The sequence below is a fragment of the Scomber scombrus genome, chromosome 6 (assembly GCF_963691925.1).
Source record: "Scomber scombrus chromosome 6, fScoSco1.1, whole genome shotgun sequence".
Classification (NCBI taxonomy): Eukaryota; Metazoa; Chordata; class Actinopteri; order Scombriformes; family Scombridae; genus Scomber; species Scomber scombrus.
The window spans coordinates 33,545,217-33,566,492 of record NC_084975.1 but is presented as its reverse complement, the minus strand read 5'-3'; the positions used below and the strand labels follow the sequence as shown (position 1 = coordinate 33,566,492).

At 39.8% G+C, this 21,276-nt stretch overlaps 1 protein-coding gene across 1 annotated transcript in view; it reads left to right on the top strand.

Moving 5' to 3' along the window:
* Positions 1 to 21,276, top strand: part of LOC133982539 (anoctamin-1-like) — a 205,529-nt gene that overhangs the window by 108,924 nt on the left and 75,329 nt on the right. The window contains exons 11-12 of the mRNA XM_062421594.1: positions 15,394 to 15,554; positions 20,523 to 20,605. Coding sequence (XP_062277578.1) covers positions 15,394 to 15,554; positions 20,523 to 20,605 — 244 coding nt within the window. The remainder of the gene's footprint in view (positions 1 to 15,393; positions 15,555 to 20,522; positions 20,606 to 21,276) is intronic.

The window sequence follows — 21,276 nt, the reverse complement described above, 5'->3', positions numbered from 1 at the left end:
AACAATCAATTTATTTTCTGTGGCAGTAAGACAACACATGGACCGATAACAAAGATATTTAGGGCTGGCAATGTGTTAAAGACAGTAAATCAGAGTACAGAATAACTGAGGAAAAGGCTGCTCATCACTTAGTTAATACATTCTGTGAATATTTCTCACAGTCCTCCACAATGTTTTTGTATCCTGTTATTTTTTGTCATTTAGAAGCAGATGTACACATTGGGGGGGAAAGTCATCTTATAGTCCAACACAAGTTTTTATGCTTAACAATATGTCATTTCTACAACGTACCAAGATTTTAATTTTACATTCATCAGTCAATAAGAAGATTTTTCTATTATTTTAGTATCGTTATGTTTATCCAGGCCAGCCAAGGCTCCCAGCATCTTAGGACATACAAAGTATTACAGGGGTTCATGTAGCACTTATTTTCTTACTGTTTGCTGTTGTTCTCCAGCTATACCCATGTCTTAAATTATGATTTAATATATATATTAATATAAATAATATTTTGTTTTTCCCCTTAAGGCAACAAAAGGAAAGGACAGTCCATTTTTTTTTAACTGGCTGAAATCATTATAAACCATTTTTGGTGGTGTTGTAAGACAGCTAACACAACCGAGCAATTTCTGGTGAGTACATAACATATGATTTCTAATAGTTAATTCATTCATTTCTACATTATGGGACATTTACAGTGCTGTTTTATTTTCTCAGGCACAATGGGCTGGCATTGTTCACCACGTCTGTGACATTCACACCTGTACTATGGGAAGCTGCCAACATGGGCCCCTAGAATTAAAACAACCTGAATAGGAGTGCCACAAAACTTTAGTGGAAGTCATCCTCAATGACTGTCGACAGAAGGATGTAGATAAATATCTGTGCTTCAGTGCTTCAGGTAAAGTGTGACAACATATTTCACACACATGTGCATCCCAGTCAGGGCGGGGTAAAACATATCCAGTGTGGACCCTTATGCAAGGTTCTTGCTTCATGCTACCGGCCTACCTCAGGATGAGTCAAACCACAAACTTAGGGGCCACAACAGCTTGGACATCATCCGGGTCAACAAGGTCCGTGTCAGGTGTGCTACTGGAACACGACATCGGTGGAGTAGGCCAGACAATATGGAACTGTTGGAATGCTACTATACAAGTAACCCCAGCGAGAGGGGTTAAATGTAGAGGATGTGGGATATATTGGATACTTCAAAACCCAACATTTAGGCTAACAAAGAAATAACTACTAGCCCAGTGTTCCAACATCCTTAAATGGCAACTGCTATCACAACTAGAGATTGATGAGGTACAATGAACATGCTACGGCAAGGGGCAGCTAGGACGATAGGTCAGATGGGGGATAACATCATCATCCCCACACTCTGAGATTGGGTACCAAGCCCGAAGTAACTACAGCTCAGAAGCCCGAAGTAACTACAGCTCAGAGACCCTTAACACAAGGCGACTGACCTGAGATTGAAAATAATGTAGATGATTACCACACCTAAGTGACAAAGTACCCTTTGAGGATCTGCTAGAGGATGTGAATGCAGCGCTACGTATTATCACTATTAGGGCCATAACTGGGACCAATCAGCTGATATACAGCACAGCTACAGTGATCCTAGAGATGCTTGGCTACAAGATGAACACCATAAGCCACAAAGGCCATTACTCCCCATGGACTAGGAGGCTAGAGGCCAAGACCAAGGCCAAACGGAGAGAAGTTAGTCAACTCTCAGAGCTACAGAAAGGTGTGGGGAAAAAAGGGATACCCAAGAAGTACATTAAGCTGTCTGTACCTGAGGCATTTGAGTATGCCAAGCAAAGGCTCACAGCTCTGGCTGCCAGCCTGAAGAGATACACAGGACAAGAAGAAGCCAGGAGAATAAACAGGATGTTCTCCTCCAAACCATCGAAAGTGTAATCTCAGTTGCAGGGTAATAACACAAGAACAGACCCAGGGCTGAGACTGAGCAGCACTGGAAGAGCATATGGGAGAAGGAGGAATCACATAAGACCAATGCTCAGTGGCTAGTGGATCTAAGAGCAGACCACACCAGTCTCCCAGAACAAGAGCCAGTAACCATCACAATGGCAGACATAGAAGGAGTGTCAGGTATGAAGAGCTGGACAGCACTGGGCCCTGCTATGATCCACACCTACTGGTTAAAGAAGCTAACTGCACTCCATATGCGCCTTGCAACACAAATTATACAGCTGGTTAACTCAAGGGCAGACAGTCCAGATCATGAAAGATCCCCAGAAGGGCGCAATTTCATCAAACTACCGACCAATAACCTGCCTCTGTACAACATGGAAGCTCCTGTCAGGTGTCATGATGAGTAGGCACATGGCCCAATACATGAGCTTGGCCCAGAAATAATTGGTAGCAATACTGGGGGAGTCAAACACCAGCTACTGGTCGATAGAGCAGTCACCCAAGACCAGACAAACCAATTTGTGCACAGCCTGGATTGACTACAAGAAAGCCTATAACTCAATGCCACGCATATGGAAACTGGAGTGCTTGGAAATGTACAACATCAACAGGACACTAAGAGCCTTCATCAAGAACTCAATGGGGCTGTAGAAAACGACTCTGGAGGCCAACTCAAAGTTACCATCAAGTGCGGCATATACCAAGGTAATGCACTATCCCCGCTACTGTTCTGCATAGGCCTGAACTCCCACAGCCAGATCATCACAAAAAGTGGCTACGGATACTGGTTCTGAAGTGGAGCCATCAACCACCATCTACATGAATGACATCAAGCTGTATGCCAGGAATGAGTGAAACATAGACTCACTGTTCTACCTTACCAGGATCTACAGCAACAACATCGAAATGTCATTCGGACTAGACAAGTGTGGTTGGATGGTAACAAAGAGAGGTAAGATGATTGGAACCAAGGGGGTTGAACTACCAGAAGGCAGCATTGCAGATGTACAGGACAGCTACAAATACCTTGGGATCCCGCAGACAAATGGGAACCATGAGGAGGCCACAAGAAAGTCAGCCACAGTCAAATACTTACACAGGGTAAGACAGGTCCTGAAAAGTTGGCTGAATGGGAAGAACAAGATCTGAGCAATCAACACGTATGGCCTGCAAGTCATCAGACATCCCCCTGGTATACTAAGCTGGCCAAAAGGGGAGATAGAGGCCACTGATATCAAGACAAGGAAGCTCCTTACAATGCATGGAGCATTCCATCACAAGTCCAGCACCCTGTGGCTGTGCACCAAGTGCAATGAGGGAGGCCGAGGACTGGTGAGCGTCAGAACCACTGTCCAGGATGAAACAACCAAGATCCAGGAATAAATCAGGAAGACAAGATGCTAAGTGAATACCTCAGGCAGCAGAAACCCGATGATGCATAGGAGGAGGATGAACCATCATGGAGGAACAAGCCCCTGCATGGCATGTACCACCGACAGATCGAAGAAGTGGCTGATTTCAAGAAATCCTACCAGTGGCTGGAAAAGGTTGGACTGAGAGACGGCACAGAAGCACTAATCATGGCAACACAAGAACAGGCACTTAGAACAAGATCAATAGAGGCAGGGGTCTACCACACCAGACAGGACCCCAGGTGCATGTTGTGCAAAGGTATATTATTAAGGGCCTCTGTTATGAATTCTTTGTTCCCATTAATGATATATTAAATGCAAATCACACATTACTAACTAAAATAAGGCGTGAAACTATGACATCTCCTTTGGCATTTTGGCTTAAAATAGCATGATGTTTAATTTCTGGACACAGAGGTAACTTCTTGCCCAGGTTAACCTAACATGGTGCCTAAGTAGTGCTTAGCGTTACTATTGAAGAGCTCGATTAGCATGCTATTAAAAACTAATCTGGTTAAAACTTTGTCATAAGACAGGCAACACGTTACCATAAGACAGACAGTGTTACACATCTTAAATATGAATTATCTTCTTTGTCCATGACAATCTAAAAACACAACAGTAGTGACTTTGCAAACTAGCTTACATTTAGGATAGCTTCTTTAGTTTTATGTTCAGTGACTAATGCTAGCTGAGCTGATACATCACAACAAGACAAAGTTGCAAAGAAAATTCCACATTACTAACCGGTTATATAGTGTTTCATACCTCTGATCTGTTATTCCCTGAACTGTTATGACAGCCAGTTGTAAATGACAGAAATATGGAATCAGATTTGTGTCTTAATAATTAGTTACTTAATAAAAAGTAATTATGTGAGAGAGGATAAAACTCACTGAACCACAATACTCAAAACACAGCAGCTGGGGATGTCAAGTCTGTTCCCCTAGCCTAAAGATAATGTCACATCCTGTTGTCTCTGTTGTTTAGTTTGTGTCTTATTTTGAAAGATATGTTCTCCTTGTGTATGTAGTTAGTTTTACTTCCTGTGTTTCCCCACCTTAGTTAATTTCCTCGTGTTTTACCTGTGTCTTGTTTCACTCACCTGTGTCCTGTTTTGTAACACCCCATGTCTATATAGGTTTTGGTTTTCAGTTCAGTGTTTGTCCTAGTCTCTTTGTTAGTTTGCTCTGTGTTTTTGCTGTCTTAGTTCTGTGCAATTTGTCTCTCTCCTGCTTGCTTACTGACTTGAGTTTCCCGTGTTGGCAAATAAATTACCTTTTCAAGACTCTGTCAGCGAGTGTCTGCATTTGGGTCCACCTGCTCCCCGACTCTGTGACAGAAGACTCGGACCAACTATGGACCCAGCGGACAAAAACCCATTCTCGGGAACACGCCTGGCTCTGGGAAGTCCTTGCAGCTTGATGAGAAGGACCAGAACCAAGCCCTAACTGCCTCGCTACCAGGTCAAGCCCCAGCCAGAGCCTCAGCCCCAGCTGCCTCGCTACCTGGTCAATCCTCAGTCAGTGCTGCATACCCAGCCACCTTTTGTTCCTACTGACATACAGCCATCCTCTGTTCCGGCTGGCGTGCAGTCACTTCCTGTTCCGACTGACGTGCAGCCTCACCCTGTTCCAGCTGGCGTGCAGCAATCCACTGTTCCTGCTGGCGTGCAGCAATCCCCTGTCCCTGCTTGCGTGCAGCTACCCCTGGCCCCTGCCTCTGCCCCTGCTAACGAGCAGCTACCCTAATTCCCTTGGGCCCAGACAAGTGGTCTTGGACGCCGGCCTCTGCCTCTGCCTCAGCTGCCGGCCTCTGGAGAGGTCCCGTCTGCGCCTCAGCCGCTGGCCTCCAGAGAGGTCCCGTCTCCGCCTCTACCTTCGCCACCAGACTACAGAGAGGTCCTGTCTCCGCCTCTGCCATCGCCACCAGCCTACAGAGATGTCCCGTCTCCATCTCTGTCCCCATCAACGGCCACCAGAGGGTTCCCTTCTCTGTCTCTGCCCCTGTCAACGGCCTACAGCATGGTCCCATCACTGTCTCAGCCTCCTTCGACGGCCTCCAGCAAGCTCCCGTCTCTGTCACCCCTATATATAGGTCTATATAGGTTTTGGTTTTCAGTTCAGTCTTTGTCCGAGTCTCTGAGAGTAGTAGTAGTAGTTAGTTTGCTCTGTGTTTTTACTGTGTTAGTTTGCTCTGTGTTATTTGTTTGTCTCCTGCTTGCTTACTTGAGTTTCCCGTGTTGGCAAATAAATTACCTTTTCAAGTCAGCGAGTGTCTGCATTTGAGTGCACCTGCTCCGCTACTCCGTGACAGATAAAATGTCTATGGTCAGCATAACAATACTCTGTCATCCCCAGGTGCCCTGGTTGAGCCAAATACTGTAATGTCATCCTGCTACTGCCTGTGAGTGTGTAAAAAAAAAGCCTTCATCAGGACAGTACTGGGAGAAGAGCAGCATAAGGCTCACACAATCTGCAGGGTCCTGGCAACAGTTACCACATTTACACGATGATGCCCCTGGCACTCCAGGGAAAAGCGGGTCATCATGTCTGCAGTGATGCATCATCAAAGCATCAAAAATTAACCCTGGCTGTCTCTGAAGGAGTACTTCTCTCTGTAACAGATATCCTACCATATTGCTGTCCTTTTACAAGGATGTACACTTTCTATACCTTGAGATTTAAGGGAACAAACATCATGGCCAGCTGAATGGAAGTGTCTAGCTACAGGGGATTTTCATCTTTATTCTGTATGCTACTTTTATATTCAGAAATCCTAGTTTTTAACTCATGTTTAATTGTACCCCTAAATGCTAACCCAAAAGGGCATTTCAAAGGATACACAACATATTTGGTTCTGCAAATGATCCTGTTCTTAATGTTGAACTTTTTACCAGTATGAAGATGTAAAAAAAACAAACTTGTATCACTTGTAATCATAGCACTACACTGGGCACAGTTCACAACATAGAAATTATCACATGGTAGGTTCGACAAAATATGTTGAGGGGGAACACAGCAATCTGCCCTAATTTAGGTGGATAGGCAGGACATTTATCTTGGTTTTGAAATTGTTTAATCCCTACTTAATGTCCTTTTTCAGTCGCTTTTGAAGTAATTTACTTTCTGTAGTTTTTGTATCGCATACTCAGGCTTTCAGCAGCTTTGACAGCGGTAAAGTTCCACACCTTGCTAGCAGGCTCTTTCCTTTCTTTTTTTTTTTTTTTAAAGATTTTTTTTATTAACAGATATTCATTATTACAGCATATTTGTGGTGTACAACATCAAGCACTTCCAGCTTGTGCAATGAAAAACAAAATAAAATAACAGCTTTTCGAGTCTGTCCGTTTCCAAGGAAAAGAAGAGAAAAAAAAGCATGTATCTATAAGAATATATGCCATCAACTTCCATTAAAATAAAAACAAATAAATATATTTATATATATACATATATATATACATACATATATATATTTATATACATACATACATATATACATAAATAAATAAAATAAGTAAATTTAAAATAAAAATAAAAATAAATAAAATAAATAATAGTAATACGAAAGAAAGAACAGACAGTAAGCAGGACATCTATAGTTCCAAACACAACAAGGATACATCACCAGGTATACATGTATCTAGAACAATGACAGTGGTGTAAGTCACGCACTCACCCAGTTGTACAAACCCACAAACATACCAGGCATAGGAAGTATTGTAACAATTACAGTAACAAAACAAAACAAAAAATGTACAGTGGTTTTCCCCATCCCACCCCCCACCCTCCTCCCTTGTATGGTCCTCAGTTTCCTTCCGTTTACATACCTACACAATCTGTGTACACGCACCCCTCTGCATACATTACATCAATGAGGGAATTCTGATAAGATACTCCATGCAGTACAGAGGGTTAAGCTGGAGTCGGTCCAGGAAAAGTCACATCACAAAGAAGGTAGAATGTTGATAAAGGTGCCCCAAATTTCCTGAAAAGTTGCAGGTTTCTTTCTCACATTATACAATATCTTTTCAGGTGTGCAGTAAGATACAAGCTCATTTATCCAGTGTCTCAGTGATGGCGAATATTCAGATTTCCAGTTGATGAGAATGCATTTTTTCACTGCAGTACTGGCCAGTAAAATAAAGTACCTCTTATAGTAGTTCACATTAATCAAGCTGGTGTCTCCCAGAATCCATAGTTTAGGATCCTGCACAATTTAAATTCCTATTACCTTTGAAGTTAAATCAATAACCCGTTTCCAAAATTCTTCTATCACAGGGCAATTCCAGAGCATATGTATGAGATCACCGTCTGTCACTTTACATCTCTGACACTTGGGGGAAATGTTGTTGGCAATCGTATGTAGCCTGTAAGGAGTGTAATATGTCCTATGAAATATATTGAATTGAATGTGTCTGTGTTTTGTTGAGATCAACATAATCTGTGCCTGTTCCAATAGATGACGCCATTCCTCTTGGTCATAAATAAAGCCCAGGTCCGTTTCCCATTTTCCTCTTGTAGACATTTTATCATAAACAGGCATCAATGGCAAACTTGTCATTGATGATAGCATATATATAGAGGATATTAGTCCTTTAGTCGTTCGGCCTGGGTCACATAAATGGATTTCAAGAGGAGTTTCTTTTGGAATATTTGGAAATATTTCTTTAGTATTCCCTTTAACCCAGTTTCTAACTTGTAGGAATTAAAAAAAAAAAACTGTTCAGGAGGGTTGAATTTCTCTTTTAGTTGTTGGCAAATGTATCATTAATGTATAAATCAGCAACCGTTTGAATCTTTTTATCTTTCCATCTTAGTAGTCTTGTGTCAGCGATGTGGGGTGAGAGGTTAGGGTTACCCCACAAAGGGGTCCTCCCAAGAAATGATATATTTAGATCCAGAAGTGTATGAGATTCTTGCTAAGCGGCAAATGTGTTCAGTATTATAGGATTGCTTCTGACTGCGGCCAAACATTTTTTTGTGCCTATAAACGGGACATATTTTAGGTACACGTCCCATCTCATATTGTTCTATTGATACCCATCTGGCCTCACTTTTCTCTGCATGCAGCCAAATCCAAATTGTTCTGAACTGAGAGGCGAGATAATAATTCCTCAAATTTGGCAAGTTAAGCCCTCCCCTTGAATATAGGGCCTGCAGAGAACTGAGTTTGACCCTAGGGTTCTTCTTTTGCCACAAAAAAGGGGTAATAATTCTGTTAAGTTCTTTAAAGAAACTATTGGCAACTTTTATAGGGAGACACTGAAACAGGTAAATAAACTTAGGCAGAATATTCATTTTGATGGTATTAATCCTGCCTATGAGAGACAGTGGAAGATCCTTCCATCTTTGAAGGTCAGGTTTGGTTTGTTCCAGCAGTTTTTTAATAGTTATATTTAAATATATGCCCGTCTGATTTTCAAATTTCTATACCCGAATATTTAAAGCCGCTGTTGCACCATTTTAATGGGTCAGTGAGACTAATATTGCTATCCTGTATATTTAGTGGTAGAATCTCACTTTTAGTGTAATTTAATTTATACCCCGAAACTGCACTGTATTCTTTTAGACATTAAATTAATGGGGGGACTGATGTGTGTGGGTCAGTTATGTATAACATGAGATCATCCGCATATAAGGAAAGTTTATGTTCACTTGTGCCAAATTTAATTCCGGTTATGGACATATTGGATCGGATGGCGACGGATAATGGCTCTATCGCGAGTGCAAAGAGCAGGGCGGTGCTCAGTATGTGGAGCAGTCGCTGCACATTATCTGCCCCATGCCTGTTTTTTACGAACCCTGTTTGGTCAGCGTGGACTATCTTTGGTATAACATCTTCCAGTCTACAAGCAATTCGTTTGGATAATATCTTATAGTCTGCGTTTAAGAGGCTAAGGGGTCAGTATGAGTCACATTTCTGTTTGTCCTTGCCTGGTTTTGGGAGCAGTGTGATCGTTGCGATTTCCAATGAGTCTGGCAATTTTTGATTTTCAAGTGCTTCTTTAATCATGTTCGTGAGGGGGGTTAATAGCTTTTTTGAAAATGCCTTATAATACTCAATGGGGAAGCCATCTGGCCCGGGTGTCTTGTTATTTTGTAAGGAGTTAATAGCTTGGAATACCTCCATCTCTGATATATCTGCATCGAGTAGTTTTCTATCATCATCTTGTAATTTGGGAAGAGTTATACCATCCATAAACCTTCTCGCTCCACTATTATCACCGTCCTGCCCAGTTTTATATAATTCTTCATAAAATTGTTTGAATTCTGAGTTTATGGATGCTGAATCGTCAAGGTGTCTACCATCCTCTGTTAATATTGAATCAATAAATTTATCAGATGCTTCCTTCTTAATTTGCCTGTTTTGTTCCCAAATTCGTAGTAGTGGTACCTTGTCCTGGCCATAGTTGCTTCCTCTTTGTTGGTGCACAGATTATTATATAGTATCCTTGTTTTAGTTAGGGCATTGAGATGTTCTTCATTTTTGGTGGTGACGTATTCTTGCTCCAATTTCTTAATATCATTTTCCAATTTAGTCAGTGTTTCTCTAATTTTTTTAACCTTATGTGCACTATATGATAAGACATGCCCTCTCATATAGGCTTTAAGTGCTTCCCAAATATTAGTATGTGAGGCAGAGTTTGAATTGGCTTCAAGAAATATTTCTATATATGTAGTCATATATGAAATAAATTCGGGATCTTTTAACATGTAATTTTTGAACCTCCACCTACGGGTTGTGGGCTGTGATGTATTAATCATCCAAGTGAGCATAATGGGATTATGATCCGAGAAGGTCGCAGCTAAATAAGAGCATTCTTTTACTGTGGACGTCATATCTTGTGATACCAGGAACATGTCAATTCTGGATTGTGTCTTATGAGCTTCTGAAAAAAAAGAAAAATCCCTCTCTTTTGGATGAATGAATTAAACCTATGTCTCTCATACCTTGTTTTAATGTTGTGGCTGCTTTTGATAGGTAGGTTGTTTTTGGTGATGATCCGTCCAATAAAGGATTTAAGACCAAGTTTAAGTCTCCTCCCAGAATAAGCTGGCCCCCAATTGTAGCCAGTTTCATAATCAGATTGTTGAAGAATAATGGGTCATCGTAATTAGGCCCATATATATTGACCAAAAATATTCTGTTCATATTTAGTAAGCAATCTACAAGTAAAAATCTCCCATTTTTGTCTTTTTCAACAGAATTTAATTCAAAGTTAAGGCTTTTATTAATGAGCAGGGCAACACCTCTTGCTCTTGAGGAGTAGTAGGAGTAAAAAACGTTACCCACCCAGTCCCTACGCAATTTCAAATGTTCGGCATCAGTTAAGTGGCTCTCTTGAATAAAGGCGATATCTACCCTCTGTCTCTTTAAGTATGTCAACATTTTTTCTCTTAATTGGTGAGTTGACCCCTTTAATATTCCAAGATTAATTTACCCATAGTGTAAACTCTGGGTATAAATGTTATAGACAATCAACATGGATGAAATGATACAACTCAACCTGGACCAGACAGTAGTATGTACATTTATGTAATTAAAAGCTCTAGCTTTAGTGAGAGACCATACATAACCCCAAAACTCTAATCTAAAAACCTGCTTAGTAAAATCCCTGTAACTAAACCACATTAGGTAGGTAACTTTCTTAAACCACAGTGATGGCCCCAGCAGCTGCTGAAATCAAAACTGGCCACTCATAACATTATACGTTTAGAAATGTTAAAGATAAGATTGAGAGAAGTTTGTAAAATAAGATATAATCAGTCTGTGCCATTGGGGTGCAATGTATGACATTGTATGACAAAGTTTCTTACAGTGTTATAAATGTAACCATATAGGCCGTTAATAGAACAATTGGCCATGTATCAGTGATCAAATGCAGGCTTATCCTCAATCTTGGTCCTAATTATTTGAACATTTGAAGAGAAGAGGAGCAATATGTCACAGCATGATCTTAGAGCAGTGTCTTTCTTTGTGCCGCTCAACTCTCTCAACTTAACCGTGAGTCCTTATTCTAATAATAACCTTTCTCATAAATGTGTATAACGCTAGCCTGTGTACAGCAGTCACATTAGTTAGTATTACTCACTCGGCAGCTCTTTCAGAAAACTTTCTGCTTCGGATGGAGTGGAGAAGAACTTGACGGATTCCTGATGCTTAATGCGCAGCTGGGCTGGGTATATCAGCGCATACTCCACTTCTTTCTCTCGCAGCATATTTTTCACACCAAGGAACTTGTTTCTCCTGCGCTGCAGGTCTGCGCTGTAATCTGTATAGAATGATATCCTCTATTCTCATATGTCACCTCTCCTTTGCTTCTGGCAAGTCAGAGGACCTTCTCTTTGTCCCTGAAGTTCAGAAACTTGGCGATGAGAGGCCGCGGTCCGTCCGATTTCTTCCCGACGCGTTGCGCTCTTTCCAGGGTAACAGGTGAGGAGAAGTTGTCACTGCCCAGGGCTTGCGGTATTAACCTTTCCAAAAATGTTACGGCATCCCGACCTTCTGCCTGGTCAGGTACATTCAGGATCCTGATGTTTGATCTTCTGCTGCGGTTCTCTAGGTCGTCAGCTTTGCCTTTGAGATGCTCGATCAGTTTCTCCATCTTGCTAACACGGTCGCGGGTATCTTTGATATCGTCTTCGTTAGCACTGACTCGTGTTTCCATTTCCTGGACCTCTTCCGACAACGTCGCGAGTGAAGACTCTAATTTCGTTAATTTAGCTTGTATGTCATTTGTTTTCTTGTCAATATGTTCTGTTAGGTCCTCTTTGGTTTCTTTAATAGCATCCAGAAGTTTGTTCAGGAGTTTCTCTGTTTCGTCCTGTCCGTCCACCATCTTGGGTGCAGCGTGCAGGTGGAGTGAAGTTGGAGTCAGAGTTTTCTGTCGCTCTTTATGCCGCTTTTTATGCCGAAGATTGTAGCTTGCCATGCACAAGTGCTCTTTGCACATGCCTATGCTTGTGGCAGGGCCGGCCCAAGCCTCCATGGAGCACTAAGCAAAATTTGATTTTGGGGCCCTCTATTACTGCAAATAAGAAAGATTATTGATCATTCACGCACCTACTATGAACGTATTACGAATACACTTTTAAAACTAAATGTGAGAACTTGTTGTTGTAGTTAGATTGTAAACCACAGTGATTAATGCCATGGAATCAGACACCAGATTTGCAAATTTACAGAAAAATCTTTCAATTAATATTTGGCAAAGCCAGCAACTCCCCCTACTGGCCGCACATAGAATCAATACATAAAACCTCAAAGAGCAGCCCGGCATGTTTTACCAATATATGGTTTTTAATCTGAAATGGTAGCAAATTCAGCTACAAGAGCAGCCTGGGGTTGATTGCACTTAATATTCAAAGTGATATAGTACTAAGTGGGATACTGAATGTCATCTAGGGCAACTAAAAGTAACAAAATAAACCAATCATTTACTGTAAACACAATCTGCTTTATTATTTTTTGTTTTAAATAAACTGCAACAGTAAATGTACAAAAACAGACAGTATTAAATACAATTAATTTAAAAAATATCAGACAAATACTTAAATAATGATGTAAATCAACAGGGGCACCTGAAACAAGGTAACACAAATGGTTTATAAATAAAATATAAAGTAGTCTGACAGGAAAGAGGGACACTCAGCTGGGTCTACTGGCGGAGCTGCTGATCCCTGCTGCAAACTGGATGCTGAAGAAGTAGATGAAACATCAGTCTCGATGACCAAAGATGAAGGACCTATAGGGAAATTAAATTAATATTTTTGGACAAAATTGTTCATCTCAGAATATTCTGCAGTACACTGAGCAATTATAAAGGCTGTTTTGTTGTTAACTTACCAGGTACAGCTGAGGTTGCAGAAGACACAGAAGGGACAGTGGGCACAGTGGATGGAGCAGAGGATGGAGATGGACCTAAGATGAAGAACAACAACATAAAAGCTAGCCATGTTATAGTCATATTACACTTGAAAATTATGCAGCTTATTTTCTAAATAAAAAAGTACAGCTATAGCTTGTAATAAGAAAACAAACTGCCAGTGGAACAACTGAAAATGGCTTGAGAAGTTTTGAAATAATATGCATTTGTCTAAAAACATGTCCCTTGTCATATGATTATATCTTATATTATTACATCTTAATGAGATAATTTGACTAGTAATTAAATATATATGGTAACAGTTTTTCGATCACCTGAAGCTCCTGGGCTGAGTCAGTGCCTCCTCCAAAATACTTTAACAGTGCTCCTGGGGAAGTTTCATATAACGTAGGAGCATAATAGGGAGTTGATGTAAAAGGAACATGTTTATTTACTCACATAAATGACTGTGCTCTGCAGCAAACAATTGCAAACAACATACCTCAAACTATAAGTTAACTAAGTTAATTCATTAATGCAAAACCATATTGCTAGCAAACGTCACCGCATTTGTAATTAACGTTAGTTATTAAACATTTGCTACCAAAGTTGTTATCAAAAACGTTGTTTAGATGCCAAAAAGTGACCCAGAATAAAACTGAGAATCAACTTATTCAAAGTATTACACAAACACAAAAACGTTAGCTAGATAATTTGCTATTATAGGATAACGTAGTTGGAACAAAATATCAACAATAATTAGGGACTTTCCTAATTTGAGGAAACTTTTCAAACTTTCCTTGACACCAAATGTAACATTACCAAGACATACCTTTTTCTCGTCGTGTTTCCTCCTCTTGCTCTTTCTTCCTTTTTCGTTTTTCTGCCCCTGAAGGGTATGTCCTTTTTTGTTACATTATTCACCTGCTCCTAGCTCCTAGATGCTCAGTGTGCACTGCACGGTTGGATGCACTGCACACGTTATTAGTGGAGCTCTGACATTTCGAGCTGAGAGGCAGTAGGAAACTACACTCTGTTAACATAATATTGTTGTTGTTTTTTTTGTACAAGAACGTACATTTGATAATATATGAATCATCATCACTCACACATGGAATTGGCATTTTTTAAGTTAATTGCTCTTGGGGGCCCCCTAGTGGTCACAGGGCCCTAAGCAACTGCTTAGTTCGCTTATGCCTTGGGCTGGCCCTGGCTTGTGGTGTTGACTAACGGAAAAGGCGGAACTCATCTGTGAGGGCAGTGCAGCCTCCAGACTCTCAACAAGTTTATTTCCAAGAATGGCGGTGGTTGTAGTTTTTATTACTAAATAATTACCCTCGTGAGATAGACGTGAAGTTTACTGTGAACTTTTTTACGCCATCATTTAAAGGCTAAAGTTAGCAAACTTACACTGCAGTATTAAACAGTGTAAACCAACTCTGCGGTGAGGAAAATAACTTTAACCACTCAGCTTGTAGAACAGCAATGACTTTCCCCAGGCTAATGGTGTAGCAGACAGGCTGCTCTCCATTGCTGGATATACAACGTTAACATTAATAATGCAGTTAACTTTTGGCTGTGGACCATTTATCTTACCTATCAGTTATGTTTCATATATTGATCAGTATGCAAGGTCATTGCAAAACTGGAGATAATCAAACAGTTGTGTTGTCACTGTAACCCTGTATAGGCCCACTTTTTTTCCACACAAAAATAATCGGACTGATAATCATAATCGATAATGGCATTGGTATCAATATAATCTTACCAATGCCTATCCCTAACCTTGGCACAAATTGCCCCAACTTGTGGCTATTTGCCATAGGCTAACTGCAATACCGTTTAGATGTGATACTCCATGGTAACTAAATTCCCCAAAGTTAGGGATGCCAGCATTTGATACAATTTCACCTGTAAGTGGCATTAAAGGATTTTTGTTTTTTTAAATAATAATGGCTAGCTTTTGACCTGCAGTGAGCATTTCTAGATATGTTCACCTCAAGTTTTGGAACTCTGCACATGTTTAGCATATATATACATCACAACATATAAATACCTGAAATACAATAAAAGCAAAAATTATTTTTTGCATTGCAAGCAAAACATTAATTAATCTCACTAGCTCATTGTGTGTGTATGTGTATATTTTTGTGTTCCTTTGTTTTTCAGTATGGAGATCTGCCACCCAAAGAACAACATCACCATGTGTCCTCTGTGTGACAGAGTGTGCAGCTACTGGAAGCTTAGTACTGCTTGTGGAACTGCCAGGGCTAGTCACCTGTTCGACAATCCCGCCACTGTGTTCTTTTCTATTTTCATGGCTCTGTGGGGTGAGTGAACACACATCAGCTCACTCAAAAATACACAAATTAAATCAACTAAAACAATGCCCAATGGGCGTTGGGCGCTGCAGCATGTTTACTTGCCAGAAGACACACGCTCATAGATTAGAGCAGTGAGAACTATGTTTATTTGTATATGAAGGTAAGTGAACCTGCTTGCAGGTTCCTAAGCAGCATGACTGGAGCGCCTAATTTCAGTTTCATTTGATGGTCAGGCATCCCAGAGGGTTTCAATGAGTTTAGAAACTCAACAGGCAGTGCATCCTTGTGATTGTCCTCCAGGACTGAATCAGCTGAAAAGTAGACTCTCTCTTCTGCAGGGAACACAGACAAACACATGTCATTGATGGCTCTGATATCCTTGTTAAGAGGTGTGTATACAGTGCCTTTAAGAAGGTTGTCTTTGTCACCACATCCATTCTGGAGGTTAGGGAAGGTCTCAGAAATGCCACAGAAAAAACAATCCACACAGTAGCTAATGCTAATGCTAATGCTTGGCCGTTTAGTGGTTACGAACATGAATGCAGCCTCTTGTAAAAAATGTTTTCAGGTGTTTGCCAGAGACGAGATCCAATCAGAAGGTAGAGACGAGTTAGGAAAATGCGGGACAACTTGGGAAGAGATCCAATCAGAATTAATTGCTTTCACTGTCAGGAGGTGAACCACACATTTAACCTATCCCCGGGAAGATGGTGCAACTGGCACTAGCAGCCACGCTATGGATGCTTCTCAGTTCTCTTAAATTGCATCCACTTTTCCCTCACTGAATCTTTTCCACTCGAAGAGAGGAGACGAGGAAATATGATTTTAAAGAAATGAGACGACCTTTCCTCCAAAACGTCACATGAAGGGACGTCTGTTTCTGATGATGGATCAGCTGATCAGCTGTCAGTCTGCTTTGACAGCTGTCGCGACTTTTGACGGAGTTTGTGTCTCCACACATGTTCACTGTGCTGATACTAATAAAGTTACACAGTTATCACTGAGAGAGCAGCAATGTTTTCTCTTTGCAGACTGTTATATTATAATATATCTGTTTAACAAACACCTGCACATAAATAACAACCTGCTTAGTGTACCGTGTGCTGCTCAGAGACGCATGAACCATTCCTGCTGGCAGAATGCGTTTGTAATTTATTCATTATTTGCATCTGTAGGCTATTTATTGATATTCTAATTGTGAATGAATTATTTAATAACCCTGAATATGACTAGGGTGTTTTTTTAAATACTGAAAATTGTTTATTAGGTTGAATGCTTCAGGAAAAAAATTATATGATATGATGACAATAAACTAAGTAGACTCATATCAAACCCGACGATCAGGAATGTTCAGCCTCACATGGAAATGTCAACACATTATGAAAAATATAAATGTGTTTAAAATGTGTCTCTGACAGACAGACTCCAACTTATGTTATTTTTAATTGGGGAAATAACATCATGAAAAGAAAAATCTGTCTGAAAAATGAAGAAGTTGTTTATGGTTCTTTTGTTGATCAGACACACAATTAACATATTTTTAAGTAGATGGTGAATCAGAAAACAAAATATAACAGAGTGACACACTGGAGTTTATTCTTTAATCTGTTTCCACTTCAAGCATTTGCAGGATTATTGTTATTGAGATACTCTTTTATCAAAAAACCAGGCCAAGCCAGGTAAATAAAGATATAAGATAAGTGGGAAGCTTTATTGTCATTGCACACAAGATACAATGAAATGTCGTTCGGCAGAAATCCTTGTAGCAGCTACAATCAGAATAAATATAAATATATATATATATATATATATATATATATATATATATATATATATATATATATATATATATATATATATATATATACATTTAAATATGTCTGTGTTTCAAAACTTATCTTGAAATCTGTGTCTGTGTATTGCACATTCAAACCTTACTACCATTCCATAACAGCTAAATATAAGATTAATTTCATCTAGTAATCATAAGGACAAACTTAAAAACCTATTACACTTTATTATATTTAAGTCGACTAAACTTACGGTAGATTTAGTCGACTATAACCCAATGATATTTAGTCGACTAAAACTAGACTAAAACTAAAACAATGTAGATGACTAAATTATGACTAAAACTAATTGATATTTTAGTCCAAAGTGCATGAAATTTTTAATGTCATAGGTCTCATTGGTATACCTGGAAATGAATTTTGTGAAATTTTTTTACCCAACATGAAGTCGGCCATGTTGAATGGCGTTCGCTGATTTTCATTTTTCCGACACTGAATGTTCACAGACTCACTAAATTTGGCACATAGGTTCAAATTCATGAGTCCTTAAATTTGATAACACAACCGACCATGGGCGTGGCACAATAGCTCAGTAGCGCCCCCTAATGCCTTTTCCCATTTTGTACATACTGACAAACTCCTACACCCGCCAAATTTAGCAGATTCATCAAGAGTCATAAATATTAATTTCTGATATGGTCTGGGACCATTTTAAGTTGCAAAATGGCTCCACAGTACCCCCTGGACCATTAAAAGTTGAAGCCCCGCCTCATACATGCACCTACATGAACAAAATTTGGTATGCAAATGTATCATGACCGGTCGCACAAAAAACTTTCTTGGACCCCTACCCTAGGCCCAACAGGAAGTTGGACTTTTTTTTTTTCAAAGTTGCGATTTTTCACAATTTCCATGCCTCGTACTTTAACTATCTCCTCCTAGAGATTTGATCCACAGACAAATTCAAATTCCGTCAGTATCATCCTCAGACCTTGAAGATGAAAAGTTGTATAAATCTTTTGCCTGCGTTATACCTGGTGGGCATGGCAGTCGATGGATTCCATAAAGCAACAACTCCTTATAACTCCTCCACACATTGTCAGATCTTTACGGTTCCTGATGGCAAACGTCACACCTGGTGAAACCTATTTAGTTTCAAGGTGATTGGGTGTGGGTGTGGCTTCTCAAATCTGCATGACATTTCCAGGAGTCATAGATTATTTGGGAATTTGGGAGTTTACGATACTCACAGAGTCATGAAACTTGGCACATAGGTTTCAACTAATGAGTTCTTTCTTTTGATACCACATTGTCTTCTGATATAAGCTTTTTCTTTAAAGTGGCAAGATGGCTCGATAGCGCCCCCTGGAACATTGAAAGTTGAAGCCCCGCCTCCTACATGCACTTACCTGAACGATATTTGGTGTGCATATATGTCATGACCGAACGCACAAAAAAGCCTCTTGGACCATAAGACATGTTACAGTTTCAGAATATTGCAATAGATTATGAAGTCAAGCAGTCATCCAGATTCATTTGTGGTCTGCAGTCATCCAGATTCATTTGTGGTCTTAGTGTGCCATCTAGTGGAGACAACGTGTATTGATTTAGGATACCAGATCAGCAAAAAGGTGCCTCAGGAAACTGTTTCTAGTTCAAGTTTATTGACAGTATTATTACTATGTTCTTACACTACACTCAACCAATGACGCATAGAGATTAAAGGCTGCAAATCAAACTACTGTCTCCTTCATCCTTGTTCAGATGCCTGTGATGGCTGTAATTCTGCATTCAAGAACTTCGCTGTTTCAAACCTTTGGAACAATCAGATTTACATGAGCTACAAATGGTGTGTTTTGCACAACATACACATGACTTATGATTGGTGGCTGTGCGTGTCACTTAGTGGCTGTTTTCTAGCTTCACATAGTGGGCACAGGCGATGACAATTAACCTCATCACATAATGTTCAATTAAAGGCACAGAGCAAACACACCTACATGCCCGCTGTGACCGCCCTGCGACTTTGACATGCACTGACATGCACGTACGGCACGTATTGTGGTTTTATTTTAGAGTGGGCTTGTTGTGTTTTAGCAGTGTGAGGCATATGATCCGTTTTTTTACGTGCAGCAGCTGTAAATAAATCAATGCGCATATAAAAAAATAACTGACGCAGAGAAAAAAAAGTAACACGGGACATTTCTAGTAACTTCATCAAACTAATGAATGTATTATGGAGCATGCACCATGGTCTTCATGTGACAGCTCTCTATATTGTTATAATCATTTCCTCCTTCAGTTAGGGTCAGTCAGCTGGGAATCCCTCCTGATGACGTGTTTCTCTGGGGGGAATCCCAGACCCCCGCCTGTGTTCACGCTGTCATTGTCTGTAAAATAATGTTCATTCATCTGAGGCACTAATTTAAAAGTTTCCTTGCTACATGACTGTTGGTTAGTGTTAAACTACTAAGGATTTAAAAAAAAAAAATCTGTATTGCACTCTTGCCTTGATGACGTCATCCAGTCTAAAAATATGAGAAATAAAGTGTAATAATTTCTCTTTTAATAATTTATTAATTATAGCTTATAACCAAACGTGCTCATATAAATCCTCCAACAACACAAGGTAATATCAAGTGTATACACAAATGTGACCATGAGTGTCTTACAAGCCAAGATGAGGTAAAGGGAATCTGCAGCCACGTCTTTCTTCATAACTTTCCCTCATGCATCCTCTTGAGCCCCGTTTATTTATTTTCATTGACTGATTTTATTAATTGCAATCAACCAGTAAACTTAGGCCTGAAACATAACTGATGTGTAGGGGAGAAGACACAACAGGTATGAATGTGTTCTAAACTAAGACGCCACGCTGATATGTTGAACAATAGTTCCCAGGAAGGAGAAATGCAAGGGCAAATGATGATCCATAGTCATGCTGAGGTCATCATGATTCTGTGATATAAGGTCATTCCCAGTTAATGTTACTCAACATAAAACAAAAAACAAAATTGATATCAGGACAAAGAAATAGAAGGTAATCAGCAGTGCCAGCAGCAGAGCTGAGCCTCTATCCCAGAAACTTATAATTAAACTAAAGATTGTAGTTGAACCATGTTCTCTGAAAGATATTTCAGTGTCTTTTGTGTATTTGTGTAATTGTATTCTCTGTGATCCAAAGCTGCCATGTTCATGGAGCATTGGAAGAGGAGACAGATGAGACTGAATTATGAATGGGACCTGACTGGGTTTGAAGATGAGGAGGTGAGTGCCCAAATCACAATAAACGTTTTTTGATTTAACAAGTACAAATAATGAATAAGACCCTCACAATTTAAACATCAACACAATGAATGTATAGATTTTGAGTAGTGATCGAGTCGGAAGAAGTGAACAAAAGCTGGTTCATGCATAACATTTAAAATTCCTGTGTTGTAGACGTTCTGAATCGTCCCCTTACAAAGCATAAACATTCATCATAATCCTTCTTTTTTTTGTTTTACAAGGTAATTGTATTTTCTAGATTTTCAATTTTAAGAATTCTGGTAAAAGACAATAGAGGGAATTTTCAACTATGCGACTAAGGCTGGGCGATCAAATGATCTCGATATAGGATAGTAATAAAAGTTATGTTAATAATGATGATGCAACTTTGGACATTTTTCACAACAATCTATACACAACAGAAATAACATGACAACAGCTAGTCAGTCTGTAATTTTTGGGTTGTGTCTCAATGATCACGCCCATATCCTACCACAAGGCATTGCATGAGTTACCAGTTAAGAACATGGATGTCCTCGGGAGATGAAAATGAGTGGAAGTAGACCTGACGGACACAAATGCATTATGATACCACAGCACCCTCTGATTAGACTATGTTGGAGTCTGCCCCCCAGATAAACAATGAACCCAGGCTAACGAAGAAAGACAAA